Below are 18,756 nucleotides of genomic sequence, written 5' to 3'. Positions count from 1 at the left end.
TGTTGATGCATGGAGTGAAATACGTATCCTTATAAGCCCAGACATTTCTTTATGCAATTCTGTGTGAAAGTAGAGTTTTGATGGTTGTCACTAAAAAGAGGATCCCAGCTGCTACTATATTTATTTCTCAGCTGCTCATATTAAGCACAAGCTCCGCTATAAAACACGAGTATCCTACCCGGCATGATTGAAAAACAAACTGTGTGGAAATGGCCTCTATTCGCTATTCCAGTGCATACGGATGACTTGTTCCTGCCCCTATTTCTGCCCAGTCGATAATTATTAGTAATGACAAATTAAATTGAGAATAGTCTGATGGGTGAAAATATTATGGTTTGATGAGAAAACAGCGTGTGTAGTCTGAGGAAAGGAGTGCAAGTTTTTTGTGTGACTTTCTCGAATCAATAGCCCCTAGTGCAGCCCATATACAGCACCAGTCAAAAGTTTGGACCCACCTACTCATTCCAGGGTTTTTATTTATTTATGTATTTAGAGAATGCCAAGAGTGTGCAAAGCTGTCATCAAGGCAAAGGGTGGCTACTTTGAAGAATCTCAAATATATATTGATTTGTGTAACACTTTTTTGGTTACTACATGATTCCATATGTTATTTCAGAGTTGATGTCTTCCCTATTATTCTACAATGTAGAAAATAGTTTTAAAAAATAAGAAAAACCCTTCAATGAGTAGTTGTGTCCAAACTTACTGTATGTTTTGATTTCTAAGATATTCTAAGGTTTGTATCACTCTAAGGTTTGTATCGTAAAGTCTCCAAATAACTAAATCTAGCGTATAGGACAGGGGTGTCAAACTCAAATACCCAGTGGGCCAAAATGTAAAACCTGAACAAAGTCACGGGCCAACATTGAACAAATTAACCTTTTAATATGGACCCAAACAAGTTTTGCTTTAACATTGAATATGGAACAAGCATCGCTTATTACCATACAATATATAATTTAATAGTGGAGACATGCAAAATCGAATTTCAAATGAAAAAACACATCAATGGCATTCATTTATTAAATAAATAAAATGTAAATAAAAATTGTTTGCCTCTTTTCTATTTGCAGCCTTCTGATTTAAATACCAAAATAAACTTTTTCCACTGGCTAATAATTTTACAAATAAAATGATAATAAATCAATCAACCATTCAAGCCCATGCCTTGTAGCAAGAAAAAGTGCATAAAGGAAATGTTAATTATTGCACACTGGTCTAATCTGATGTGCCCAAGCCAGATACCTGGCATCTCTTCTTGGATGCTAGTTCATAAATGTCTGGGCTCAAGCTCTGAGCTGAAGAAATCCTCAGTATCGAGCGAAGATGTTCATCAGTCAGACGTCTCCTGTGAGTTGTTTTGGTCATCTTCATCAAGGAGAAAAGTTGCTCGCATAGATAAGTGCTGCCGAACATGGAGAGCATCTGAGCAGCTTGGGTGCGGAGCTGAGGCATTGTGTCAGGGATGAACCGTGGAAACTGTGCGGCGCCCACAGCATCATACTTTGACTTCAGCGTGTCGTTGCACTGGAGTTCAATCAGCTCCATTTGGATGTTGGTTGGTGCATTTTCCACATCAACTGCGAAGGGATTACTAAGCAGTTCAAACTTGCATTTCTGGGCATCGAAGTCGGCAAATCACCGGCTAAACTCAGCGGCGAGAACACTGAGTTTTTCAGCAAACTGTGCGCATGGGAACACGGCGGTAGAGATCTGCGCTTTTATGGATTGGCAGCAGGGAAAATGGCAAGGGTTTCCTTGCAGCATCTGATTCTCCCACAGGCACAGTTTAGTTTTGAAGGCCCTCACTGCAGCGTACATGTCTGTGATGATGCGCCCCCGCCCCTGAAGCTGCAGGTTCAGCGCATCGAGATGGCTCGAGATGTCACAGAGAAAGGCCAGCTCACACAGGAACTTTTGCTCCCGGAGCTCTGCTGTATCCTTCCCTTTGGTTTCTAGGAATTGACATATTTCCTCACGCAGCTCGAAACATCTGTTCAGTACTTTTCCTCTGCTTAGCCATCTCACCTCTGTGTGATACGGCACGTCTGCGTATTCCGAACCACACTCCTCCAGAAAATATTTAAACTGGCGGTGATTTAGACCTTTGGCTCTTATAAAGTTAACTACCTGTGTTACTGTGGTCATAACATGTTCCATCTTTAGGGCTTTGGCACACAGTGCTTCCTGATGTATGATGCAGTGGTAAACAGTTAGCTCACCTGCACAGTTCTCTTCCCGCATCTTCTCCCGAACCATGCCCACCAGTCCACTCTTTTTACCGCACATCGCTGGCGCACCATCTGTCGTTAATCCAACGAGTTTATCCCACGGCAGCTTTATTTCAGTTACACATTTGGAAACCTCCTCAAAGATTTCCTTTCCTGTGGTTGTGCCATGCATTGATTTGAATCCTAATAGCTCCTCCGTAACACACAGATTTGAGTTCACTCCACGGATGAAGACTGACAGCTGAGCAGTATCAGATGCGTCGCAGCTCTCATCCACAGCGAGGGAGAACGCAACAAAATCTTTTCCCTTTTCCATCAGCTGGTCATACAGATTGGTGGCAAGATCACATGTGCGATCAGCTACTGTGTTCCTGCTCAGGCTCACGTTTGAAAATGCTTGTTTTTTCTCTGGCATACGAGGTCACAAACCTTCATCATGCACTTTTTCACGAACTCTCCCTCATTAAAGGGCCGGGCTGATTTTGCGATCTCTGCTGCCACTATATAACTAGCCTTTACAGCAGCCTCGCTTTGTGATGTGGCTTTTTTAAACATATTCTGTTGTGAAACCAAACTTCTTTTCATCTCCTCTACTTTCTGGCTCCTTTGAGTCATGTCCAGGTCCTTGTATTTGTCATGGTGTTTCGTTTCATAGTGTCGTCTAATGTTGTACTCCTTACTTACAGCCACGTTGACTCCACAAACAAGACAAACAGGTTTGTCTTTTACATATGTAAACAGATATTCTGCCTCCCACTTGTCCAGAAAGCTCCTGTTTTCTGCCTTTCTTTTCGCCATTTTTGGGAAGGGTTAGCTCGCTGACAGTTGTAGCGTCTATGTTGCTATGACTACTGTCACAGAGGAGAGAGCGTTTCTGGGTCCTGTCCTGATTGGCACGCGAAAACAGCAGAGCATTATGGGATTCGTAGTATTAGTGGTGAATGCGCTGTATAATACCGGCGGGCCAGCTCTAGTAGTAATTTGGTATTGTCTCGCGGGCCAAATATAATTACCCCGCAGGCCAAATTTGGCCCACGGGCCAGAGTTTGACACCCATGGTATAGGATCTGTTTCAAATTATCACTTTTACCCTCAACATAGCCACTTCATATGCACACTCGCTCCAGAATGGGAAAAATATCCTTTCTATTGTATTCAGTAAGTTCAATTATATTGTTCTTACTATAAAATCATATAATATAAAATAATGGCTTGGGACTTAAGCATATCTTGTCTGCTAAATGAACAAGCCTACAGCCTATGGAATGGCACTTAGCCAGATAACATAAAGTAGGCCAACTCATATTCTGTTCTTCTGAAATACATTTTTCTTTATATCATAATGTTTCTTTAGACCTGCCTAAAATAAATCATGGATTTATTGTGACAGTGTACATTAAATGGAAGTATTGTGATGGGGTACATGAAATGGATGTATTGTGACGGGGTACATGAAATGGATGTATTGTGATGGGGTACATGAAATGGATGTATTGTGACGGGGTACATGAAATGGATGTATTGTGACGGTGTACATGAAATGTATTTATTGTGACGGTGTACATGAAATGTATTTATTGTGACGGTGTACATTAAATGGAAGTATTGTGACGGTGTACATTAAATGGAAGTATTGTGACGGGGTACATGAAATGGAAGTATTGTGACGGGGTACATGAAATGGATGTATTGTGACGGGGTACATTAAATGGAAGTATTGTGACGGGGTACATGAAATTGATGTATTGTGACAGTGTACATGAAATGGATTTATTGTGACGGGGTACATTAAATGGAAGTATTGTGATGGGGTACATGAAATGGATGTATTGTGACGGGGTACATGAAATGGATGTATTGTGACGGTGTACATGAAATGTATTTATTGTGACGGTGTACATGAAATGTATTTATTGTGACGGTGTACATTAAATGGAAGTATTGTGACGGTGTACATTAAATGGAAGTATTGTGACGGGGTACATGAAATGGATGTATTGTGACGGGGTACATTAAATGGAAGTATTGTGACGGGGTACATGAAATTGATGTATTGTGACAGTGTACATGAAATGGATTTATTGTGACGGGGTACATTAAATGGAAGTATTGTGACGGGGTACATGAAATTGATGTATTGTGACAGTGTACATGAAATGGATTTATTGTGATGGTGTATATTTAATGGATTTATTTAACTTTTTGAAATGTAGATGTTCCAAAGGCATGCATCAGCAGCCTGTACGCAGCTTGTATGTGTGGAGGCCTGGAGATGCTAAATGTGTTAATGTTAATTAACAGTCAATTATCGTGAGACAAGCATGTATTTGCATGACAATAGCTGACACAATTTCATGGCTGCCACAGACTTACGCACGCGCACACACACACACACACACACACGCAAACTCACACACGCACAGAGACTCGAGTCGCGAGCAGAAGTCACTTATTGCTGCCGCAATTATTCCTAATTGTGGCCAATGATGCTGGTGCGTTTAAAATGGACGTCACGTTTCAGACTGATTTATTCCTCCCATTCTCACTTTCCTCAGTTTTATTTATTTTTTAGGGGAAAAGGGGAATGAAGCTGGCTGACATTTGTCTGATATAAATATGACTTAACTAATCGAAATGAAATCATTAAACGTTCAATGAAACAAAATGAGAATAATGACTTTCTATGACTGTCAGAATATTCAGACTAGGTGGGAAGACATTGAGACTGTTGTGTCATTTAATATGAATGTGTGTATTTCACATAGGAGGTGTGATTATAGTATCAACTGTTCCCACCACAATCATTCAAAAACATCCCGGAAATGAAAGAGCAACTGCAAAACAAAATCATTGTTCTGGATCAACATGTCTCTACACGGAGCTATGGTCTTCGCTGCCTCCATAACACTCACTAAAGGTTACAGATTCCAGATACAGTTGACGTCGGAACTTTACATACACTTAGGTTGGAGTCATTAAAACTCGTTTTTCAACCACTCCACAAATTTCTTGTTAACAAACTATAGTTTTGGCAAGTCGGTTAGGACATCTACTTTGCACATGACACAAGTAATTGTTCCAACAATTGTTTACAGACAGATTATTTCACTTACAATTCACTGTATCACAATTCCAGTGGGTCAGAAGTTTACATACACTAAGTTGGCTGTGCCTTCAAACTGCTTGGAAAATTCCAGAAAATTATGTCATGGCTTTAGAAGCTTCTGATCAGCTAATTGACATAATTTGAGTCAATTGGAGGTGTACATGTGGATGTATTTCAAGGCCTACCTTCAAACTCAGTGCCTCTTTGCTTGACGTCATGGGAAAATCAAAAGAAATAAGCCAAGACCTCGGAAAAAAAATGGTAGACCTCCACAAGTCTGGTCCATCCTTGGGAGCAATTTCCAAACACCTGAAGGTACCAGGTTCATCTGTACAAACAATAGTACGCAGGTATAAACACCATAGGACCACGCAGCCGTCATACCGCTCAGGAAGGAGACACATTCTGACTCCTAGAGATGAACGTACTTTGGTGCAAAAAGTGCAAATCAATCCCAGAACAACAGCAAAGGACCTTGTGAAGATGCTGGAGGAAACATGTACAAAAGTATCTATATACACAGTAAAATTAGTCCTATATCGACATAACCTGAAAGGCCACTCAGCAAGGAAGAAGCCACTGCTCCAAAACCGCCATAAAAAGCCAGACTACGGTTTGCAACTACACATGGGGACAAAGATCGTACTATTTTGGAGAAATGTCCTCTGGCCTGATGAAACAAAAATACAACTGTTTGGCCATAATGACCATCGTTATGTTTGGAGGAAAAAGGGGGAGGCTTGCAAGCCGAAGAACACCATGCCAACCGTGAAGCACGGGGATGGCAGCATCATGTTGTGGGGGTGCTTTACTGCAGGAGGGACTAATGCACTTCACAAAATAGATGGCAGCAAGAGGAGGGAAAGGATGTGGATATATTGAAGCAACATCAAGACATCAATCAGGAAGTTAAAGCTTGGTCGCAAATGGGTCTTCCAAATGGACAATGACCCCAAGCATACTTCCAAAGTTGTGGCAAAATGGCTTAAGGACAACAAAGTCAAGGTATTGGAGTGGCCATCACAAAGCCCTGACCTCAATCCTATAGAACATTTGTGGGCAGAAGTGAAAAAGCGTGTGAGAGCAAGGAGGCCTATAAACCGGACTCTGCAAGGAGGAATGGGCCAAAATTCACTCAACTTATTTTGGGAAGCCTGTGGAAGGCTACCCGAAACATTTGATCCAAGTTAAACAATTTAAAGGCAATGCTACCAAATACTAATTGAGTGTATATAAACTTCTGACCCACTGGGAATGTGACGAAAGAATTAAAAGCTGAAATAAATCACTCTCTCTACTATTATTCTGACATTTCACATTCTTAAAATAAAGTGGTGATCCTAATTGACCTAGGAAAGGGAAATTTTTACTAGGATTAAATGTAAAAAACATAAAAAATGAGTTTCAATGTATTTGGCTAAGGTGTATGTAAACGTCCAACTTCAACTGTATGTCACCAAAGAACATATTATTAATCTCATAGTTTTGTACTTCAGACAAATTTGGCAAAGTTTACAAAAAGAAGTTTGAAGAAAACAGAAGAGTGGCAATTATTTCAGCTCTGTGAATTATTTCTGTTTCCAGTGTTGAAGTCTTGACAACAAACGCAACCAATATTGCCGCCTACCACACACAAGCCCTAACTGCTCCACATAGACGAGGAGTCTTTGATGCTCAACAATACGGCTCCCTGCTCTCTATTCCACCCACCACTCCATAGCTAAATCACATAAACAACTAGCAGATGAACTCTAAAGTACCAACAACTGTAGCAGTATGTATTCATATAGCCAGTGTTGTCTCCATTCATGTTTTCAGACTCAGTGTTTAAGTGACCTTGGGGATTAGGCTCGACTGCTTCCCAAATGGTACCCTATTTCCTTTATAGTGGCTCTGGTCAAAAGTAGTGCACTACATAATAGGAATAGGGTGCCATTTTGGACAAAACACTCTGCTGGGATAGAAGACCGTTGGGACCCACTAAGGTGATATTAAAATAGACATTTAATACATTTACAAATGTATAACTTCTTTAAAAAACTGTAGCCAAAAAATAAATGAACATCCTTGAGGCTGAGGTTGCCAATTTTAAATATAGGAGGGAGTGGGGAGGATTTTGAAAAGGCTAAGATTTATATGGAGTTCAGCTTTAATTCCACACCAACATATCTGTCACATCAATTACGGTTATAAACTGAAATTAATGACAGATGAATTACAGGTAGAAGAGAAAATATTGGAGCTTCATCATACTGTTAGTGGTGTATATTCTCCTCAGTTCATCCCCAATGATTGATCAACAGGAACTAGTTGGATTTAGCTGTAGTTATTAGTATCTCAACTAGTATCTAAACCAATGGGCTCTACATTCCTAGAGACATGTAAATATCATATGAATTGGTCCTAACACTCAGCCCTGAGGAACACCAACTGCTCTATTTATAAAGGTCTGAGCTGCTGGCAGTCATTAAGAGTGTGCAGTCCACACAGGAATACCACAAGAGTGTGTTACTCAAGATGTCTGGGGCCATAATTACAGATCTCAGACCAGCCTCAGCTGGGTATAGCCTCTGAGCATCACTCAGAGCAGAACAGAAGAGAGAGAGAGCGAGTGAGACCAATGGGTAACAAACCACACTACTCTCTGTGACCGCAACAAGGTCAGATTTGAAAAGCTAAAGCTGTGCCAAAGCGCTCTAATCTCGGTTGAATCTTCCTGGGTGTCAGAGGGAGAGAGGAAGCTGCCAACACTGTTCCCTTCTCAGTTCTGACCACATGGGTCCTCAGTCTCCAGTACACAAACAAACCCCTCTGTACACATCCAGCAGGCTATCATTCACCACCACCGACTAGAAGGGGGAAAATGTATACTTTATGAGGCCTGAATCAGTTTCCTGATCCTACACTACAGACATCTCTATCTGACACCACCTGGCTGTCCACATGACACGGTTTCTGTGTCCTAAACATCACCCTATTCCCTAATATAGTGCACTACTTTTGACCAGAGCGCTATGGGCCCTGGTCAAAAGTATTGCACTATGAAGAGGATAGTGTACAATTTGGAAAGCATGCATCTATACTGATGGGTAATTCATGATTAATCACTAGCTCGCTCCAGTCTGAGGAAACTGTACACATATCGCTAGTGATTAGAATCACAGTGTAAAGGTCCCTAAACTGATGTTTATTCATCAGCACCTGGCTTCTGCTTCTGCTGCCTGACCTGTCGAATCTCCTGAATCCCTTTCTGCTTGTTGCTGGGTGGAACAGGAACACTCACAGTCAAATAGGTGAACATGCACTGTCCGGGTGTCAGCTTTGTTAGTGGAGAAAGAACCTCTGGTCCAAGGTGGCCACCCTAATTAAGGGCTGACTATCCACCACCTGTACTCTGAGGGACCAGCCAGTTAGTAGATCATGACAGAATGTAGTTGTCAGGCAACAGCTGTATCTGTCAGTTCATACAGCTTACCACCAGGGGGACTTGCCAGTGTGTGTGTTTGTGTGAGAATGTGTGTGTGAGTATGTGTTTGTGTACATACGTGTGTGTGTGTGTGAATCTCATGAATACAAATGCAGTATGTATAAATATGTATACAGTATATTCTATCTATTTACTCCAGAGTGTTTGAGAGGGGAATGCTGTCAAGTTTCTCTAAGCATTATTCATCATTCCACCTGATTGGCTTTGTGATGCGTTTGACCTTACTGTGAAGGTTAATCAGCCAGAGGAGCTCTGCAAACAGAAAGGAGCTCAGCTAAAAGGGGAGGGAAACAGAGGTTTCTTCCCAAATGGCACCCTATTCCCTCCATAGAGCACTACTTTTGACCAGGGCCCATTGGAAATAGGGTGCCATTTGGGATGAACACACAAAGAGGAGGTATGATGGTTTGGCTCCACTACAGGCTCCCGGCCTGCTTCTGTTCCAACCAGGAAGAGATATTCTGTCCTTTCTGTTGTATGCTGTGCTTACATATTTCACATGAAGTTCCGCAAGATTCAGACAATGAATGCCAGTCTGGGAGCGATAAAACAGTGTTTTTAATTGTAATCAAAATACATTTTATAACTATAAAAGGTCTCAAAAGCTAATGTATATCTATTTCTTTAAATGCTCCTCAGGGGAGATGGATGGCACATCAGACCTCTTCATTTGGGTTGGAATCTGACCCGCTGCTCTAGGGCTGTCTCCTCTCATTTCATTCTCTCTCTCTCTATCTTGTGTTGTACCTGTGATCAGCCTGTCGGTCTTACCTGTGGTGTAGAAGGTGAGGAAGAAGAGGAGGCAGCCTGTGACCAGGTTACCGAGGAAGGTGACCACCCCGCAGGTGATGCCCTCGGGCACGGGGTACACGGTCTCGATTAAGAGCTCAAAGAAGATGGGCACACTACTGTTGATGAAGATGCCCAATACGATACAGGAGGTGTACAGGGTGGCTGAGGGGAGGACAGAGGGGCGGAGGGTTAATTAATCAATCAATTAATCGAACAGTAAATCAATCAAAAATCACATTGTATGAAGCAGAGGACAGGGAGTCAATGTGTGTGTTAAATCAATGAATCAATAAAATGAGACTTAAAAATACCTTTTTACATCAACAGTTCACAGAGTGCATTAGATACGGCACTATAACTAGTGTGAAATTACACTAGTCTAGCGAGACCGTGAGAACAGTGTCTCCATGAGAACAAATACCGGCCTCCGGGTTCCTACAGGTATCAAAGATCACTCATAATGTCATTCCAGCTAAGTCAATGGTGGTTTAACAGTGGGTATTGGATAGGGAATAAACCACAGGCAAAAACCCTGCTGTGCAGCCTGTCTGGGTCTTTTCATGAGATTGACTACATTTAGTTATTCTCAGGGCACAGAGGGATGTTTCTGTTCCAACGCAAAAGGCAAATTGTGTTAGTTAGTGCTGGCCAATGTCCCAAGTGTGTGTGTGTGTGTCAGTGGAGGACCATCCTTCTCAGTGAATTTCATAAAAATAAAAGTGAAACATTAAAAATGTTGTCTTTTTTTAGGATAAAACTATACTACATATATTCACGTCACCAAATAATTGATTAAAACAGACTGTTTTGCAATGAAGGTCTACAACAGCCTCAACAGTTACTCTCTAGGGTAGCACCATGGTGTAGCCAAAGACAGCTAGTTTCTGTTCTCCTCTGGGTACATAGACTTCAATACAAAACCTAGGAGGCTCATGGTTCTCACCCCCTTCAATAAACTTACACAGTAATTATGACAACTTCAAGAGGACGTCCTCCAACCTATCAGAGCTCTTGCAGTGTGAATTGACATGTTGGCCAACCAGAAAATGAATCTTGTACTGAAAGCATAAGCTACAGCTAGCTAGCACAGCATTGCATAAAATATGGTGAGTAGCTGACTCAAAGAGAGAGGAAGACAATAGTTTGTTGTACATCGTACACAGGACTTTACATATCGATTGGATTGTGGGTTTACTAACGCATTAGTTCTAGTTTATTGACAATGTTAATATGGTCACAATGACGTAGGCTGTGTAGAGGTAAACGTTTATGGTGTGAGGGTTTGGCTTGGAGAGGTTTTTGTGCCTGGTCACAGACAGCTGTTGTGTTGTGCACTAAAGTTCCTAAGCAAAGGGAAAAGGTTAGAGGCGGCGAGCGCGTAGATGAGAGAAGGACTTATACAACGAGCAAAGTGCTGATGCTGTATGTCGCTGCTATGAAAATGAACTGAGTGTGCGGGTGATTAGGGGTGTATTCATTGCACCGATTCTTTTGAAAAAGCTTTCATAAACGGAGGCAAACGGAACGAAACGGGGAGGGACCTACTGTAACGGTTCTCCTCGTCATCTGAGGAAGAGTAGTCAAGATCGGACCAATGCGCAGCGTGGTATGTGTCCATGTTAATATTTAATAAATCAACTGAACACTGAATAACAAAACAACAAAGAGAGCGAACGAAACAGTCCTGTAAGGTGCAAACACACAAAACAGAAAACAACTACCCACAAATCAAGTGGGAAAAACAGGCTACCCAAGTATGATTCTCAATCAGACAACGATTGAAAGCTGCCTCTGATTGAGAACCATACCAGGCCAAACACATAGAAAACCAAAACTAGAACAACACATAGAATGCCCACCCCAACTCACGCCCTGACCAACATAAACAAGAAACATAACAAAGGAACTAAGGTCAGGACATGACACCTACCTGAATTTGTCCAATAGAAACAGTTGTTTAGTAAATGTTTTGCAACTGTTTAGACTAATGATTCCACCCCAGATCAGCTAAATGCAAGCAAGAGTGTGCAAGGCGTTATTGAAGGTGTCAAATCAATCAAATCAAATTGTATTTGTCACATGCGCCAAATACAAGAGGTGTAGGCCTTACCGTGAAATGCTTACTTACAAGCCCTTAACCAACAACGCAGAGTTAAGAAATATTTACTAAATAAACTAAAGTTACTAAAAAAGTAACACAATAAAATAACAAAAACGAGGCTATATACAGGGAGTACCAGTACCGAGTCAATGTGCAGGGGTACAGGTTAGTCTGTCACAGTCTGTCACCTTGACTACTCAAATTTGTTTCTTGAACTGTGTACCTAAGTTATAAACTTTTATTTGAAGCTAGGTATAGGGTATAGGGAAAATATGAGTATCATGTAGTAGCCTAAACCTATCGATGTTACATTGAACAAGGTGAATGGAATATGAATGACAGTCATCCAACATGCTGTAATAGAAATAAGGCCATGCTCGTAAAATGTTTATAAAAATAAAAATTGTCCTCCTTCATCTTAAATGGCTCCTTCCGTCACTGTAATGTGCGGTTACACATGGTGTGTGTGTCCACATGCTTACACATGGTGTGTGTGTCCACATGCTTACACATGGTGTGTGTGTCCACATGCTTACACATGGTGTGTGTGTCCACATGCTTACACATGGTGTGTGTGTCCACATGCTTACACATGGTGTGTGTGTCCACATGCTTACACATGGTGTGTGTGTCCACATGCTTACACATGGTGTGTGTGTCCACATGCTTACACATGGTGTGTGTGTCCACATGCTTACACATGGTGTGTGTGTCCACATGCTTACACATGGTGTGTGTGTCCACATGCTTACACATGGTGTGTGTGTCCACATGCTTACACATGGTGTGTGTGTCCACATGCTTACACATGGTGTGTGTGTCCACATGCTTACACATGGTGTGTGTGTCCACATGCTTACACATGGTGTGTGTGTCCACATGCTTACACATGGTGTGTGTGTCCACATGCTTACACATGGTGTGTGTGTCCACATGCTTACACATGGTGTGTGTGTCCACATGCTTACACATGGTGTGTGTGTCCACATGCTTACACATGGTGTGTGTGTCCACATGCTTACACATGGTGTGTGTGTCCACATGCTTACACATGGTGTGTGTGTCCACATGCTTACACATGGTGTGTGTGTCCACATGCTTACACATGGTGTGTGTGTCCACATGCTTACACATGGTGTGTGTGTCCACATGCTTACACATGGTGTGTGTGTCCACATGCTTACACATGGTGTGTGTGTCCACATGCTTACACATGGTGTGTGTGTCCACATGCTTACACATGGTGTGTGTGTCCACATGCTTACACATGGTGTGTGTGTCCAAATGCTTACACATGGTGTGTGTGTCCACATGCTTACACATGGTGTGTGTGTCCACATGCTTACACATGGTGTGTGTGTCCAAATGCTTACACATGGTGTGTGTGTCCACATGCTTACACATGGTGTGTGTGTCCACATGCTTACACATGGTGTGTGTGTCCACATGCTTACACATGGTGTGTGTGTCCAAATGCTTACACATGGTGTGTGTGTCCACATGCTTACACATGGTGTGTGTGTCCAAATGCTTACACATGGTGTGTGTGTCCACATGCTTACACATGGTGTGTGTGTCCACATGCTTACACATGGTGTGTGTGTCCACATGCTTACACATGGTGTGTGTGTCCACATGCTTACACATGGTGTGTGTGTCCACATGCTTACACATGGTGTGTGTGTCCACATGCTTACACATGGTGTGTGTGTCCACATGCTTACACATGGTGTGTGTGTGTATGAGAGAGTGAATGCGTCTCATCTAGTGTGTGTGTCCACATGCTTACACATGGTGTGTGTGTCCACATGCTTACACATGGTGTGTGTGTCCACATGCTTACACATGGTGTGTGTGTCCACATGCTTACACATGGTGTGTGTGTCCACATGCTTACACATGGTGTGTGTGTCCACATGCTTACACATGGTGTGTGTGTCCACATGCTTACACATGGTGTGTGTGTCCACATGCTTACACATGGTGTGTGTGTGCGCATGTGGAAAGACACTACCGTTCAAAAGTTTGGGGTCACATAGAAATGTCCTTGTTTATGAAAGAAAAGCAAATGTTTTGTCCTTTAAAATAACATAAAATTGATCAGAAATACAGTGTAGACATTGTTAATGTTGTAATTTACTATTGTAGCTGGAAACGTCAGATTTTTAATGGAATATCTATATAGGCGTACAGAGGCGCATTATCAGCAACCATCACTCCTGTGTTCCAAAACACCAGTCTCAACGTCAACAGTGAAGAGGCCATCATCAGGACCAGGATGAGCTATATTCCGTTAAAAAAAATGTTTTTTTAAATCAGCCGTTTCCAGCAGCAATAGTCATTTACAACATTAACAGTGTCTACACTGTATTTCTGATTAATTTGATGTTATTTTAATGGACAAAAAAATGGCTTTTCTTTCAAAAACAAGGATATTTCTAAGTGACCCCAAACTTTTGAACGGTAGTGTGTGCGCGTGTGTTCATGCTTGTGTGCCTTGGCCACTGATCAAGGTCTCAGCTGCTCGGAGGCTGAGCCCTGGGGCCCTGGGGTGGGTGAGCGGATTAAGCCATCACCATGGAGCAGACCATGTTTTTTGTCCCAATTGGCACCCTATTCTCTATATAGTGTACTACTTTTGACCTGAACCCTATGGTAATCCACTATATAGGGAATAAGGTGCCATTTGGGCTGCAGAGCATGGCTCTCAGTTTTCTCCACGGCCGTCTCCTTTATCACTGCAGATTGGGTCAAATCAACTCCCCATTACCCAGCACCGCTCTTAATCACACGCTGTCTGTGAGGACCAAGGCAGCCAATCGGTCTGCCTGTCTATCTGCCTGTCTGTCTGTCTGCCAGCCTCTCTGCCTGCCTGTCTGCTGCCACAGAGGAACTGAGGCGACACCACGGCACCGGTGACACAGGCATCAGTGAATATCCTCTCTGCCCTTTGTTCTACCACCCCCGTCCTGCTCTAATGACCGGCTGGTATCAAACACAGTCAACCACAGCTGCTCTGTTCCTCCACTACATCCGTTGCTCCCAGGTTGTGGCTAGTTGATCCCTTTATTAGAGGAAGTATGGCGCTGCTCCACGATAATATTTTAGTCCTCTTTATTAGAGGAAGTATGGCGCTGCTCCATGATAATATTTTAGTCCTCTTTATTAGAGGAAGTATGGCGCTGCTCCATGATAATATTTTAGTCCTCTTTATTAGAGGAAGTATGGCGCTGCTCCACGATAATATTTTAGTCCTCTTTATTAGAGGAAGTATGGTGCTGCTCCACGATAATATTTTAGTCCTCTTTATTAGAGGAAGTATGGCGCTGCTCCACGATAATATTTTAGTCCTCTTTATTAGAGGAAGTATGGCGCTGCTCCACTATAATATTTTAGTCCTCTTTATTAGAGGAAGTATGGCGCTGCTCCACTATAATATTTTAGTCCTCTTTATTAGAGGAAGTATGGCGCTGCTCCACGATAATATTTTAGTCCTCTTTATTAGAGGAAGTATGGTGCTGCTCCATGATAATATTTTAGTCCTCTTTTCTTACGGCTGTTACGGTGACCGTATTACCGCCACACCGGCAGAGACGAGTCATGGGGGCAGTCAAAATCGATGTGACCGTTTAATCATGGTAATTAGGCTTCTCCAAGCTCTGATGCTGCTGATCGTCATTAGTAGCCTACCAAACATGCTAACTGCCTGGTACTCAGCACTCTATTGTCCCTCTATTCACTCTGACATCAATGCAAATGTGATTAGAGTTTCATTCAAACACTTCAATTGTATAGCCTATAGAAATGTTGCGCAACATGAGAACCCATGAGCTCATGTTGCGCAACATCTCTATAGGCTATACAATTGCGTGAGAAAACAGAGTGATGACCTCTATTAAAAAGAAGAGGATCCCACCAGCTTTCTATAGTACTATATATATATATATATATATATATATATATATATATATATATATTTCTCAACCTTCCTAATATTAAGCACATTGCTTCTCTTAACAACAGGAGTATAGCCTGCCTGTATGGCATGAAAAAGAACCATGAGAAAGGCATCCTCTATTCGCTATTTAAGTGCATAGATGACATTTATTTATGTAAAGACCAGATTAAATCAAGAATAGTCTGATGGGTGACAATATCAGCCTATCACTTGTGAGTTATATATTTGCCGCTGGGAAATTTGTGGCATTATCAAGTGCTTGTCAAGCTGTGAGTGAGAGACTGATGGAGAGTGTACAGCCTGCGTAAAAAACAAAGCAGAGCTCATGCATTTCATGCAACTATTTTCAAATCATCATTAGAGTCGCATCTTGCAGCCATATAATGTATTAGAAATCGAAACATATAGTCCAACATTTGTATCACAACTAAAGTTACGTAAATAACTAAAATAATCATATAGGAGTACCTGTTTCTATGTTAACTACTCAACACAGAATATCACATGTGCACACTCCCTCAAATCGTTTGGAGAAAATATCCTTTATATTTTATTCAGCTAGGTTCTATTGTATGCTTCATAAATAAATAAATGTATATATATATATATATATATATATATAAAAAATAATGCCACAGAATTATAAGCTAATCTTGTCTACTAAATGAACTAGTGTAGCTCACAGCCATATGACAGAGCCAGACCAGGCCCTAACATAACACCTCTTCTGAAACAGACTACTTTGGGACCTGAAGCGTCTTCACTATTATTCTACAATGTAGACAATAAAGAAATAAAGAAAAACCCTGGGTTGAGTAGGTGTGTCCAAACCTTTGACTGGTACTGTACATAACACTCTGTTATGCTTCTCGGTCCATTAATGAATAGAAAGTAGATCCTAGATATATTCTTCAGTCAGACAGAACACTGTGTGGGTGATATAAAGTAAAACTAAATGCATGCTCTTCAACCGATCGCTGCCTGCACCTGCCCGCCTGTCCAACATCACTTCTCTGGACGGTTCTGACTTAGAATATGTGGACAACTACAAATACCTAGGTGTCTGGTTAGACTGTAAACTCTCCTTCCAGACTCACATCAAACATCTCCAATCCAAAGTTAAATCTAGAATTGGCTTCCTATTTCGCAAAAAAGCATCCTTCACTCATGCTGCCAAACATACCCTTGTAAAACTGACCATCCTACCGATCCTCGACTTCGGCGATGTCATTTACAAAATAGCCTCCAACACTCTACTTAACAAATTGGATGCAGTCTATCACAGGGCCATCCATTTTGTCACCAAAGCCCCATATACTACCCACCACTGCGACCTGTACGCTCTCGTTGGTTGGCCCTCACTTCATACTCGTCGCCAAACCCACTGGCTCCAGGTCATCTACAAGACCCTGCTAGGTAAAGTCCCCCCTTAGCTCGCTGGTCACCATAGCATCTCCCACCTGTAGCACGTGCTCCAGCAGGTATATCTCACTGGTCACCCCCAAAACCAATTCTTCCTTTGGCCGCCTCTCCTTCCAGTTCTCTGGTGCCAATGACTGGAACGAACTACAAAAATCTCTGAAACTGGAAACACTTATCTCCCTCACTAGCTTTAAGCACCAGCTGTCAGAGCAGCTCACAGATTAGTGCACCTGTACATAGCCCATCTATAATTTAGCCCAAACAACTACCTCTTTCCCTACTGTATTTATTTATTTATTTTGCTCCTTTGCACCCCATTATTTCTCTCTCTACTTTGCACATTCTTCCACTGCAAATCTACCATTCCAGTGTTTTACTTGCTATATTGTATTTACTTGCTATATTGTATTTACTTTGCCACCATGTCCTTTTTTGCCTTTACCTCCCTTATCTCACCTCATTTGCTCACATTGTATATAGACTTATTTTTCTACTGTATTATTGACTGTATGTGTGTTTTACTCCATGTGTAACTCTGTGTCGTTGTATGTGTCGAACTGTTTTGCTTTATCTTGGCCAGGTCACAATTGTAAATGTGAACTTGTTCTGAACTTGTTCTGAACTTGTTCTGAACTTGCCTACCTGGTTAAATAAAGGTGAAATAAGATAAATAAATATGTTAAAACAGTGACATATGTGATCCACACACAGACAGAGCATCAGTGCCGGGCACAGAACTTTCAGGGGGCAGGTTCTGAAACTGTATTTTAGTATATAGTGATTGGCTAGTCTAGACTACCTGTGTCGGGTTGTTGACACAGCCGCTCCTCTCTGCCCATTTTGATTTGTTTAACACTTTTATGGTTACTACATGATTCCATATGTGTTATTTCAGAGTTGCAATGTCTTCACTATGATTATACAATGTAGAAAATAGTGAAAATAAAGAAAAACCCTTGAATGAGTAGGTGTGTCCAAACTTTTGACTGGTACCGTACATGAAGCTGCCTCACTACAGAAACAGCTACCTCACTCCTGCTCCTGTGAGCCATTCTGACTAGCACAAGCCAATGGCTACTTACTATACTAAGTCCATGTGTTCCTTCCTGAATCTAAAGGACAAACCTGCTATTGAAGTATCCATTGTGGCTCTAGGATGCTCTGGGTGTACGCCAGTTGCACTGCCTACATGTAAAATGCTCACTTCCTGACATGGAAACCATGCTCTACCAGGCCTACCTGCAGTGGAGGGTAGGTGTGTGAGCCTGGTTAGACAAGTGAGTGTGAACCAGGTGGAGGCCAGGGAAGCCCCAGCCATCATCAGGACCAGGATGAGCTTCAGCATGCCCCGGATAGAGTCTGCAAACCTGGGGAGAGACAGAGACCGAGTTAGTAAACCTGGAGCACACAGACAGAAACAATCAAAGGATTGTTTGAAACAACAACAAAACCAAACAACAACTTGTATAACCTGGCCTAATTTGGTATGCTTCAGAAATGGCTTAGCATGGCTTCCAAACACAACTGTGTAAACATGTCTCAGGTAGACTTATATGCCTCCATGCATTAAATGGAAGCAGACATGGTGACAGGAGAATGTAGCAGTCCGTGGGTTACAACTGGTGACAGTTTACAGCCATACACCATGATATGAGCTGA

General features: G+C 41.9%; 1 protein-coding gene across 1 annotated transcript in view; it reads right to left on the bottom strand.

Moving 5' to 3' along the window:
* The window catches only part of LOC112225590 (solute carrier family 49 member 4), a 95,126-nt gene that overhangs the window by 10,437 nt on the left and 65,933 nt on the right, over positions 1–18,756 (bottom strand). Inside the window, exons 7-8 of the mRNA XM_024389678.2 lie at positions 18,337–18,464; positions 9,596–9,778 (exon numbers count right to left, since the gene is read on the bottom strand). Of these exons, the coding sequence (XP_024245446.1) occupies positions 9,596–9,778; positions 18,337–18,464 (311 nt within the window). The remainder of the gene's footprint in view (positions 1–9,595; positions 9,779–18,336; positions 18,465–18,756) is intronic.

The sequence above is a fragment of the Oncorhynchus tshawytscha genome, linkage group LG26 (genome assembly GCF_018296145.1).
Source record: "Oncorhynchus tshawytscha isolate Ot180627B linkage group LG26, Otsh_v2.0, whole genome shotgun sequence".
Lineage (NCBI taxonomy): Eukaryota > Metazoa > Chordata > Actinopteri > Salmoniformes > Salmonidae > Oncorhynchus > Oncorhynchus tshawytscha.
This window is presented reverse-complemented; position numbering and strand designations above follow the sequence as displayed.